The sequence below is a fragment of the Sycon ciliatum genome, chromosome 2 (assembly GCF_964019385.1).
Source record: "Sycon ciliatum chromosome 2, ocSycCili1.1, whole genome shotgun sequence".
In the NCBI taxonomy this organism is placed as follows: Eukaryota; Metazoa; Porifera; class Calcarea; order Leucosolenida; family Sycettidae; genus Sycon; species Sycon ciliatum.
The window spans coordinates 25,079,678-25,091,857 of record NC_088644.1 but is presented as its reverse complement, the minus strand read 5'-3'; the positions used below and the strand labels follow the sequence as shown (position 1 = coordinate 25,091,857).

Below are 12,180 nucleotides of genomic sequence, written 5' to 3'. Positions count from 1 at the left end.
CGGTATAGCGGGGTCTGACCTGTATTTGGAAAGGTTATAACAGGGCTGCCACACTTGGAGGGAGAAAAATCTGACGGTGGTCCGGGGGTGTCCCCGGCGAAATGTTTTAGGATAATGGCTTGCTGTTGGGGCTCCAGAACACATTTTTAACTGGCCACACACATGCAAGCACGTCTGCATTTTACAGCTACATGTGCATGTACATGTAGAGGCGACAGTTTCAAATAGGACACAGGTTGCAAACCGGAACGGACTCAATATTCACTTTCTCCCTTGGTATTTTGATTAGAAAACATATGTCACAGTGAAAATACGATGTGATAATACTCCGAGCCAAAATTTCATGGCTCTGCGATGACCAGAAGCGCCATACCAAGCAGGTGAGTTTTTGACGTGTTGCTTTGCACTGCGACTTGAGTTTTACGACTTCCGAAAAATCAACTTCTTGTCGAAGGTAAACAGCGGCTCGCCTCTCGCCAATAAAGCACCGCCTACCAATCAAAACTAATGGAAGCACACACAAGGCTTATTGTTACTCTGTACTGGCCGTCGTGGAGCGATAGCAATTACCTAATTTCAGACCCAGAGTGAATTTGACGTGCACTCTAAAACGTGTCCGGTTTGGAGCCACCTCTGATTTGAACTTTTTTGAAGCGAAAAATTGGGCAACTTAGAGGCAATGGGTCAACACAAAGGAGTGGCTCAGTTCGATTGACTCTGGCCCCAGAGCAAACTTCAACATGCCAGTTTCCTTCCACAAACACATTTCGAGTGAAAAATCAACGCTTATGATCGGTCTGGGTCTACACAAATTTGGCTGTCAAAGCGTTCCGGTATCGAACCGTCTACTCTACAATGACCGGCCAAACGCGACCTGGAAGCGCCGAATGACCAACTGGACTACAAAGCGCTCAAAATAAAATAATCGATTGTCCCCTTTTGGAAACAAAATCGGTCGGTTTGGCCGACAGGCGATCAATAATCGGACGATTTCCGAAAATTCGTAGCAAGTGGCAGCCCTGTTATAAGGCAGTTGATAGTAATGTATTTTCTTCTTCTTCTTTTTGACTATTTTCCTTAGTTACTGGTGGTGGTGATTCTGACACTACTACTTTACTGGCAACAACAATGAAGAAGACATCACCTACAATGGCGCAAGCCGCTACTACTGCTGCAACAGCAACAGGTTAGTACCTTACACAAGTTGTTAGCCATTTTTGAGCATATTGAAGTTGATGGTATGGTTGATTTTGTTGGCCTTTTTCCGTGTTGCAATTCATGCCTGTCATTGGCGGCTCCAAGCGGAGTCATTCAGCGGCTCCCTGCAGAGTCATTTGGCGGCTCCATGCTGAATAATTAGGCGGCTCCATGCAGAGTCATTCAGCAGGTCCATGCGGAGTCTTTCGGCGGCTCCATGTCGAGTCATTCGGCAGCTCCAAGTGGAGTCATTTGCCGGCTGAGCTGCGAGCCAACCAGCGATCATACCAGTTGCTCGAATCGGCACTCCCAGCTTAATCCAAACTCGGTTGCTCTGCTGTGAGGTGGGGGGATGCTAATTGAAATTATTGGTGTGAGTACTGGCTACCGAGGGTAGCAATGGTCACCTTTAGAGCACATGGAGGAGGAGAGTTTATAGTATTATTCAACAGGCGATTGGTACCGTTCACAGTTTTATAGAATATTCATTGGATAACAATGTATTTTCTTCTTTGGCTATTTTCCTTAGTTACTGGTACTGGTGATTCTGACACTACTACTTTACTGGCAACAACAGTGAAGACCACATCACCTACAATGGCGCAAGCCACTACTACTGCTGCAACAGCAACAGGTTTGTACCTTACACAAGTTCTTAGCCATTTTGAGCATATGGAAGTTGATGATATGGTTAATTTTGTTGGCCTTTTTCCATGTTGCAATTCATGCCTGTCATTGGCGGCTCCAAGCGGAGTCATTCGGCGGCTCCATGCAGAGTCATTTGGCGGCTCCATGCGGAGTCATTCGGCGGCTCCATGCGGAGTCATTCGGCGGCTCCATGTGGAGTCATTCCGCGTCTCCAAGTGGAGTCATTTGCCGGCTCAGCTGCGAGACAACTAGTGGCTCCAAGCAGAACCATAATACCAGGTGCTCGAATTGGCACACCCAGCTTAATCCAAACACGTTTGCTCTGTCGTGAGGTGTGGGGATGTTAATTGAAATTATTGGTGTGAGTACTGGCTACCGAGGGTAGCAATGGTCACCTTTAGAGCACATGGAGGAGGAGAGTTTATAGTATTATTCAACAGGCGATTGGTACCGTTCACAGTTTTATAGAATATTCATTGGATAACAATGTATTTTCTTCTTCTTTTTGGCTGTTTTTCCTTAGTTACTGGTACTGGTGATTCTGACACTACTACTTTACTGGCAACAACAGTGAAGACCACATCACCTACAATGGCGCAAGCCGCTACTACTGCTGCAACAGCAACAGGTTTGTACCTTGCACAAGTTCTTAGCCATTTTTGAGCAATTGGAAGTTGACGATATGGTTAATTTTGTTGGCCTTTTTCCGTGTTGGAATTCATGCCTGTCATTGGCGGCTCCAAGCGGAGTCATTCGGCGGCTCCATGCAGAGTCATTTGGCGGCTCCATGCGGAGTCATTCAGCGGCTCCATGCGGAGCCATTTGGCGGCTCCATGTGGAGTCATTCGGCGGCTTCATGCGGAGGCATTCGGCGGCTCCATGTGGAGTCATTCCGCGGCTCCAAGCGGAGTCATTTGCCGGCTCAGCTGCGAGACAACTAGTAGCTCCAAGCAGAACCATAATACCAGGTGCTCGAATCGGCACACCCAGCTTAATCCAAACACGTTTGCTCTGTCGTGAGGTGTGGGGATGCTAATTGAAATTATTGGTGTGAGTACTGGCTACCGAGGGTAGCAATGGTCACCTTTAGAGCACATGGAGGAGGAGAGTTTGTAGTATTATTCAACAGCCGATTGGTACCGCTCACAGTTTTATAGAATATTCATGGGATAAACAATGTATTTCCTTCTTTTTTTTGGCTGTTTCCTTTTAGACACTGGTAGTGGTGGTTCTGAAACTACTACTTTACTGCCAACGACGGATCCAGAAAGCACAGGTCAGTTACGTATTTTAAGTGGGTGGGTCAAGTGGAACATGCCATGATGAACTTTTCACTGTGTACCGTAATTCCGCGCAAATAAGCCCACTGGCCTATATCCGGATATAAGCCCACCTCCGTTAATAAGCCCATGGGCTAATAAAGAGACACAAATGCAACTCATGTGTCAAGTAGAATTTTTCACAAAATGGACTCTTCCTACCATGGTACAGGAGTTCAGTGCAGTTTACCAGTAGAGTATGGTAGGGCCACTAGTATGAGCACGGACTTGTACTTTTTCGTAAACCTTCAAAATTCGAATATTGGCCCATGGGCTGAAAAACGAACATGTTTTACTGGATAATTTATCCCCAAACTGCATTATTGTCGCAGTAATGTAGTTAGTGTGTGTTAGCATCCACCGATCACACTGCCATGTTTGCATCTGCTGCGCACCGCTGCATCAGTGCATTGCGCACTGCACTCACACTGCCAGCGCATAGATTTGGGCACGCTTAGCCTGACGTCACACAACTGCTTCCTTTGAACTTTGCTCACTGCACTCACACTGCCAGCGCATGGATTCGGGCGCGCTTAGCCTGACGTCGTACAACTGCTTCCTTGGAACTTTCTCTTTCTTTCTTGCTGTTGGCTTCACTTCAAAGACTAGTCTAATGAGTGGTGACTTTTAGCTTGTGCCAGCATCAAATTTTCACCCTCCATCCCTCCCATCTTATCATCTTGCTAATGGTACTAGGGAACATTTAGCTCTATCGCTCCTAACTGGTCACTTGCTTCGCTAGTTGCGGCTCTTCACGAGCCAGTTGTTGCCAATTGCATTGGCTTTGCCTTGCAACCCCATTGTGGCACAATGTGGGCTTATCATCTTGCTAATGGTACTAGGGAACATTTAGCTCTATCACTCCTAACTGGTCACTTGCTTCGCTAGTTGCGGCTCTTCACGAGCCAGTTGTTGCCAATTGCATTGGCTTTGCCTTGCAACCCCATTGTGGCACAATGTGGGTTTATTGCGGCTCCTCGCGAGCCAGTTGCTGCCAGTGGCCTGGCATTGCTTTCCAGCTCTTCGAGCTTTTGCATTACAAGACCAGTTACTCGAAGCAGCACACTATCTCCAAAACAATTCCTTGTTGCCTTGGGCTGAGTATGAGTGTGTGAGGGATATGGTGCTAATTCACATATAAGCCCATGGGCTTATGCTTGTATGCGCGGAATTACGGTACGCAGTTGAGACGTCACCCACAATGAAAAGTGTCCCTGTTGCCATGACAGTTTAGTAACATTCTTACCCAATGTCAATGAAGTGGGAAGAGATTTTGTCAGCTTTGCTGCAAACCCACCGTTGATTTGGTTCATGTAAATCGAAGTATTTCATGGGAAAGAATGATGCAACAAATAAGATTTCAGTCTTTGACCACTTTGGTAGTGGGTTTGATCTTTGTACTTACCTCCCAGTGCTTTAGTAGCTGATATCTGCACCTTGGGCATTGAGGTTGTAGTCGTTGCTACGCATGCGGAAAATTCAGTCTAACTGGGTCTAAAGTGAACTGTGAAATATGTTAGCCAATGTGTGAAACACGGAAAAAGGGTACTTATAAAGTGTGATTGTGTCGGCTGTTAACCTAATTGCATTTCATGCTTGTAGTATTTGAAAACATTGAAATTGTCTTAACGTTGTATATTGCATTGTATTTGCTTTGGGCTGTTGTCTCAGCTACTGGAAATGCAAGTACTGGAGAAACAGCATCATCAGCAACAACCATGGTATCAAGCACTACCCTGTCGCGAAGCATGCTACCAACAAATACCATGCCAACAGCGCCATTGGCAACAAGTGCAGGTCAGTTTCCTGAAAAGTACAATCATGTTTCAAGTTGGCTTTACTCAGATGCCTAAGCGTTCTTTAGCTTTACCTATTCACGATCCTTTTGATACTTGAAGTAGTTGCTAAGTATTGGAATGTGTTCTTGGTTGTAGGTTTCCTGTACCACAATGTACATTATCACTCTCTTAGTATTGACTCCCATTGATTCTTGCTATACATGTACCTAAAAGCAGTCCAAAATTCCTGCATATTTTACTCCTTAGCCTTAGGGCTATATTGACTGCTTATATTTGACTCCCTTTTAGGGATTGAACACGTGCTTGGGTTTGTTCCGATAAATCTAATATTGATTTCAAAGTACTCAAAGTACCAGAAAAGTTTACATAGCACCTTGTCGTTCAATTCCCTCTCCCCGCTCCCCCCGCCACCTTTGCCTTTTCAATTTTGACAATCCCACTGTGGGATGGGTGTGTCGACTTCTCAGCACATCTCTTTTTCCCTTTGCATGTAACATTGCCTGATAGCTGTAGTACTGGACTGAACGGTTGTGCTGGTTCAGTGGCAGAGTTGAATAAAATGGGCAGTAGGACTGCATTCTCATACTGTTCTTCATATGTTGGGCTGCCCCGTATTGGGTACAGATTTGTCCGGCTATGGAAAAACTTTGCCAGGTGCCCATCTTCAATGTTATGCTGGCTATGAGTCTCTGTCTTTGCATTTGCTGCTCTTTCTTTGGGCTTGCTGCCTCTTGGCGACATGGAAACTGAAACATCTCCTGACGATCTATGTTCTGTAGAAGGAAAGAGCACATCACCAACAGTGGCACAAGTCACTACTACTGCTGCAACAACAACAGCAACAGGTTGGTACTTTTCACAAGTTCTTAGCCATTTTTGAAAAATGTGGAAGTTGCTGGTGCGGTTGGATTTTGTTGGCCATTTTTCGTGTTGTAATTCATGCTTGTATATACAGGGTAGGCCTCGCTATAATGACCATCGCTATAACACAAACCTCACTACAAAGTACGAAATGCAAATGTCCCTGCCGAAACCGCATCACTTCTGTACAAAAATGTCCTCGCTATAACATAATCCGCTATAGCATAATTTTCGCTACAACACACTGTTTCGCAGTGTTTACTTGGTCCCAAGTGCCCAGAGACCTCAATATAATACAATAAGTCGTACAGTGCATTGTCTTTCCGGCCCGAACTACTTTCTTTTCTTGAAATTTCTGCTCACGACTGCATACCCTTCCTTGCATTCAACGCGTCTACTGGAATTCATGCGTTCTTCCAACACTACAGTCGTGTGGACTGGGTACATAATGTGTACTTCGCAAAGTAGTGTTTTCAACACAATGCAGTGGAGACCCTAGTACAACACACTTCCTGAGTTGACCAGAGTGGATCATTACTACATTAGCGCAACAGTTGTGATCAGTAGGCAAAGAGCGTCATTTTGACATACATGTTGCATACTGGTGTCCCCAGCTCACTAACTATAACATAAACAAACATTGCCACACCCCAGAGATTACGGTATAGCGGGGTCTGACCTGTATTTGGAAAGGTTATAACAGGGCTGCCACACTTGGAGGGAGAAAAATCTGACGGTGGTCCGGGGGTGTCCCCGGCGAAATGTTTTAGGATAATGGCTTGCTGTTGGGGCTCCAGAACACATTTTTAACTGGCCACACACATGCAAGCACGTCTGCATTTTACAGCTACATGTGCATGTACATGTAGAGGCGACAGTTTCAAATAGGACACAGATTGCAAACCGGAACGGACTCAATATTCACTTTCTCCCTTGGTATTTTGATTAGAAAACATATGTCACAGTGAAAATACGATGTGATAATACTCCGAGCCAAAATTTCATGGCTCTGCGATGACCAGAAGCGCCATACCAAGCAGGTGAGTTTTTGACGTGTTGCTTTGCACTGCGACTTGAGTTTTACGACTTCCGAAAAATCAACTTCTTGTCGAAGGTAAACAGCGGCTCGCCTCTCGCCAATAAAGCACCGCCTACCAATCAAAACTAATGGAAGCACACACAAGGCTTATTGTTACTCTGTACTGGCCGTCGTGGAGCGATAGCAATTACCTAATTTCAGACCCAGAGTGAATTTGACGTGCACTCTAAAACGTGTCCGGTTTGGAGCCACCTCTGATTTGAACTTTTTTGAAGCGAAAAATTGGGCAACTTAGAGGCAATGGGTCAACACAAAGGAGTGGCTCAGTTCGATTGACTCTGGCCCCAGAGCAAACTTCAACATGCCAGTTTCCTTCCACAAACATATTTCGAGTGAAAAATCAACGCTTATGATCGGTTTGGTTCTACACAAATTTGGCTGTCAAAGCGTTCCGGTATCGAACCGTCTACTCTACAATGACCGGCCAAACGCGACCTGGAAGCGCCGAATGACCAACTGGACTACAAAGTGCTCAAAATAAAATAATCGATTGTCCCCTTTTGGAAACAAAATCGGTCGGTTTGGCCGACAGGCGATCAATAATCGGACGATTTCCGAAAATTCGGAGCAAGTGGCAGCCCTGTTATAAGGCAGTTGATAGTAATGTATTTTCTTCTTCTTCTTTTTGACTATTTTCCTTAGTTACTGGTGGTGGTGATTCTGACACTACTACTTTACTGGCAACAACAATGGAGAAGACATCACCTACAATGGCGCAAGCCGCTACTACTGCTGCAACAGCAACAGGTTAGTACCTTACACAAGTTTTTAGCCATTTTTGAGCATATTGAAGTTGATGGTATGGTTGATTTTGTTGGCCTTTTTCCGTGTTGCAATTCATGCCTGTCATTGGCGGCTCCAAGCGGAGTCATTCAGCGGCTCCCTGCAGAGTCATTTGGCGGCTCCATGCTGAATAATTAGGCGGCTCCATGCAGAGTCATTCAGCAGGTCCATGCGGAGTCTTTCGGCGGCTCCGTGTCGAGTCATTCGGCAGCTCCAAGTGGAGTCATTTGCTGGCTGAGCTGCGAGCCAACCAGCGATCATACCAGTTGCTCGAATCGGCACTCCCAGCTTAATCCAAACTCGGTTGCTCTGCTGTGAGGTGGGGGGATGCTAATTGAAATTATTGGTGTGAGTACTGGCTACCGAGGGTAGCAATGGTCACCTTTAGAGCACATGGAGAAGGAGAGTTTATAGTATTATTCAACAGGCGATTGGTACCGTTCACAGTTTTATAGAATATTCATTGGATAACAATGTATTTTCTTCTTTGGCTATTTTCCTTAGTTACTGGTACTGGTGATTCTGACACTACTACTTTACTGGCAACTACAGTGAAGACCACATCACCTACAATGGCACAAGCCACTACTACTGCTGCAACAGCAACAGGTTTGTACCTTACACAAGTTCTTAGCCATTTTGAGCATATGGAAGTTGATGATATGGTTAATTTTGTTGGCCTTTTTCCATGTTGCAATTCATGCCTGTCATTGGCGGCTCCAAGCGGAGTAATTCGGCGGCTCCATGCAGAGTCATTTGGCGGCTCCATGCGGAGTCATTCAGCGGCTCCATGCGGAGTCATTCGGCGGCTCCATGTGGAGTCATTCCGCGTCTCCAAGTGGAGTCATTTGCCGGCTCAGCTGCGAGACAACTAGTGGCTCCAAGCAGAACCATAATACCAGGTGCTCGAATCGGCACACCCAGCTTAATCCAAACACGTTTGCTCTGTCGTGAGGTGTGGGGATGTTAATTGAAATTATTGGTGTGAGTACTGGCTACCGAGGGTAGCAATGGTCACCTTTAGAGCACATGGAGGAGGAGAGTTTATAGTATTATTCAACAGGCGATTGGTACCGTTCACAGTTTTATAGAATATTCATTGGATAACAATGTATTTTCTTCTTCTTTTTGGCTGTTTTTCCTTAGTTACTGGTACTGGTGATTCTGACACTACTACTTTACTGGCAACAACAGTGAAGACCACATCACCTACAATGGCGCAAGCCGCTACTACTGCTGCAACAGCAACAGGTTTGTACCTTGCACAAGTTCTTAGCCATTTTTGAGCATATGGAAGTTGACGATATGGTTAATTTTGTTGGCCTTTTTCCGTGTTGCAATTCATGCCTGTCATTGGCGGCTCCAAGCGGAGTCATTCGGCGGCTCCATGCAGAGTCATTTGGCGGCTCCATGCGGAGTCATTCAGCGGCTCCATGTGGAGCCATTTGGCGGCTCCATGTGGAGTCATTCGGCGGCTTCATGCGGAGGCATTCGGCGGCTCCATGTGGAGTCATTCCGCGGCTCCAAGCGGAGTCATTTGCCGGCTCAGCTGCGAGACAACTAGTAGCTCCAAGCAGAACCATAATACCAGGTGCTCGAATCGGCACACCCAGCTTAATCCAAACACGTTTGCTCTGTCGTGAGGTGTGGGGATGCTAATTGAAATTATTGGTGTGAGTACTGGCTACCGAGGGTAGCAATGGTCACCTTTAGAGCACATGGAGGAGGAGAGTTTGTAGTATTATTCAACAGCCGATTGGTACCGCTCACAGTTTTATAGAATATTCATGGGATAAACAATGTATTTCCTTCTTTTTTTTGGCTGTTTCCTTTTAGACACTGGTAGTGGTGGTTCTGAAACTACTACTTTACTGCCAACGACGGATCCAGAAAGCACAGGTCAGTTACGTATTTTAAGTGGGTGGGTCAAGTGGAACATGCCATGATGAACTTTTCACTGTGTACCGTAATTCCGCGCAAATAAGCCCACTGGCCTATATCCGGATATAAGCCCACCTCCGTTAATAAGCCCATGGGCTAATAAAGAGACACAAATGCAACTCATGTGTCAAGTAGAATTTTTCACAAAATGGACTCTTCCTACCATGGTACAGGAGTTCAGTGCAGTTTACCAGTAGAGTATGGTAGGGCCACTAGTATGAGCACGGACTTGTACTTTTTCGTAAACCTTCAAAATTCGAATATTGGCCCATGGGCTGAAAAACGAACATGTTTTACTGGATAATTTATCCCCAAACTGCATTATTGTCGCAGTAATGTAGTTAGTGTGTGTTAGCATCCACCGATCACACTGCCATGTTTGCATCTGCTGCGCACCGCTGCATCAGTGCATTGCGCACTGCACTCACACTGCCAGCGCATAGATTTGGGCACGCTTAGCCTGACGTCACACAACTGCTTCCTTTGAACTTTGCTCACTGCACTCACACTGCCAGCGCATGGATTCGGGCGCGCTTAGCCTGACGTCGTACAACTGCTTCCTTGGAACTTTCTCTTTCTTTCTTGCTGTTGGCTTCACTTCAAAGACTAGTCTAATGAGTGGTGACTTTTAGCTTGTGCCAGCATCAAATTTTCACCCTCCATCCCTCCCATCTTATCATCTTGCTAATGGTACTAGGGAACATTTAGCTCTATCGCTCCTAACTGGTCACTTGCTTCGCTAGTTGCGGCTCTTCACGAGCCAGTTGTTGCCAATTGCATTGGCTTTGCCTTGCAACCCCATTGTGGCACAATGTGGGTTTATTGCGGCTCCTCGCGAGCCAGTTGCTGCCAGTGGCCTGGCATTGCTTTCCAGCTCTTCGAGCTTTTGCATTACAAGACCAGTTACTCGAAGCAGCACACTATCTCCAAAACAATTCCTTGTTGCCTTGGGCTGAGTATGAGTGTGTGAGGGATATGGTGCTAATTCACATATAAGCCCATGGGCTTATGCTTGTATGCGCGGAATTACGGTACGCAGTTGAGACGTCACCCACAATGAAACGTGTCCCTGTTGCCATGACAGTTTAGTAACATTCTTACCCAATGTCAATGAAGTGGGAAGAGATTTTGTCAGCTTTGCTGCAAACCCACAGTTGATTTGGTTCATGTAAATCGAAGTATTTCATGGGAAAGAATGATGCAACAAATAAGATTTCAGTCTTTGACCACTTTGGTAATGGGTTTGATCTTTGTACTCACCTCCCAGTGCTTTAGTAGCTGATATCTGCACCTTGGGCATTGAGGTTGTAGTCGTTGCTACGCATGCGGAAAATTCAGTCTAACTGGGACTAAAGTGAACTGTGAAATATGTTAGCCAATGTGTGAAACACGGAAAAAGGGTACTTATAAAGTGTGATTGTGTCGGCTGTTAAAGGGGAAGTATACCATAAAATCAAATTTTCACCAGTTGTAGTCTTCGGGGTGCTGAGTCGAATGGTCTTGGTCCGAGGAAGCTGCGACGCTCCCTTCCTACTTGAATCCCAATCGAACTCGCGCACTTCCACCGAAACTGGGTGACTGCGCCCTACTAGATGGGGATTTGTATGCAAAATGTCACTAAAAGCGCCATTTCGTTCTTATAAAAGCACGGATGACCGCGAGTGGCCCATATGTTGTAGTCTTTTGGACGCTGAGTCGACTGGTCTTGGTCCGAAAAGGCTGCGATGCAGCGTTCCTCCTTTATTCCCAATCGAACATGGTTGAAGAAGCGGTCACGTGGTCCTGGGTGCCCAAATCACCTGGTCACCGCGCCAGCAGGCGACAACTTTCACACCAAGGTTCAACTCGAGTGACAGGACTGCACCCAAAAAAGGTCAAACAGGCTAGTAAGTTGTACCCTGCAGGCACGGTGACCAGGTGACTGGTGTACGCAGGAGCACGTGACCGCTTGTTCAACCATGTTCGATTGGGAATAAAGGAGGAACGCTGCATCGCAGCCTTTTCGGACCAAAACCAGTCGACTCAGCGTCCAAAAGACTACAACATATGGGCCAATCGCGGTCATCCGTGCTTTTATAAGAACGAAATGGCGCTTTTAGTGACATTTTGCATACAAATCCCCATCTAGTAGGGCGCAGTCACCCAGTTTCGGTGGAAGTGCGCGAGTTCGATTGGGATTCAAGTAGAAAGGGAGCGTCTCAGCTTCCTCGGACCAAGACCATTCGACTCAGCACCCCGAAGACTACAACTGGTGAAAATTTGATTTTAGGGTATACTTCCCCTTTAACCTAATGGCATTTCATGCTTGTAGTATTTGAAAACATTGAAATTGTCTTAACGTTGTATATTGCATTGTATTTGCTTTGGGCTGTTGTCTCAGCTACTGGAAATGCAAGTACTGGAGAAACAGCATCATCAGCAACAACCATGGTATCAAGCACTACCCTGTCGCGAAGCATGCTACCAACAAATACCACGCCAACAGCGCCATTGGCAACAAGTGCAGGTCAGTTTCCTGAAAAGTACAATCATG

The 12,180-nt window shown here is 46.0% G+C and overlaps 1 protein-coding gene across 1 annotated transcript in view; it reads left to right on the top strand.

Annotated features, from left to right (window-relative positions):
• LOC135810461 (mucin-2-like) overlaps positions 1 to 12,180 on the top strand; it is a 48,503-nt gene that overhangs the window by 20,516 nt on the left and 15,807 nt on the right. The window contains exons 13-20 of the mRNA XM_065323953.1: positions 1,082 to 1,186; positions 2,369 to 2,473; positions 3,059 to 3,121; positions 4,836 to 4,961; positions 7,566 to 7,670; positions 8,853 to 8,957; positions 9,543 to 9,605; positions 12,028 to 12,153. Coding sequence (XP_065180025.1) covers positions 1,082 to 1,186; positions 2,369 to 2,473; positions 3,059 to 3,121; positions 4,836 to 4,961; positions 7,566 to 7,670; positions 8,853 to 8,957; positions 9,543 to 9,605; positions 12,028 to 12,153 — 798 coding nt within the window. The remainder of the gene's footprint in view (positions 1 to 1,081; positions 1,187 to 2,368; positions 2,474 to 3,058; positions 3,122 to 4,835; positions 4,962 to 7,565; positions 7,671 to 8,852; positions 8,958 to 9,542; positions 9,606 to 12,027; positions 12,154 to 12,180) is intronic.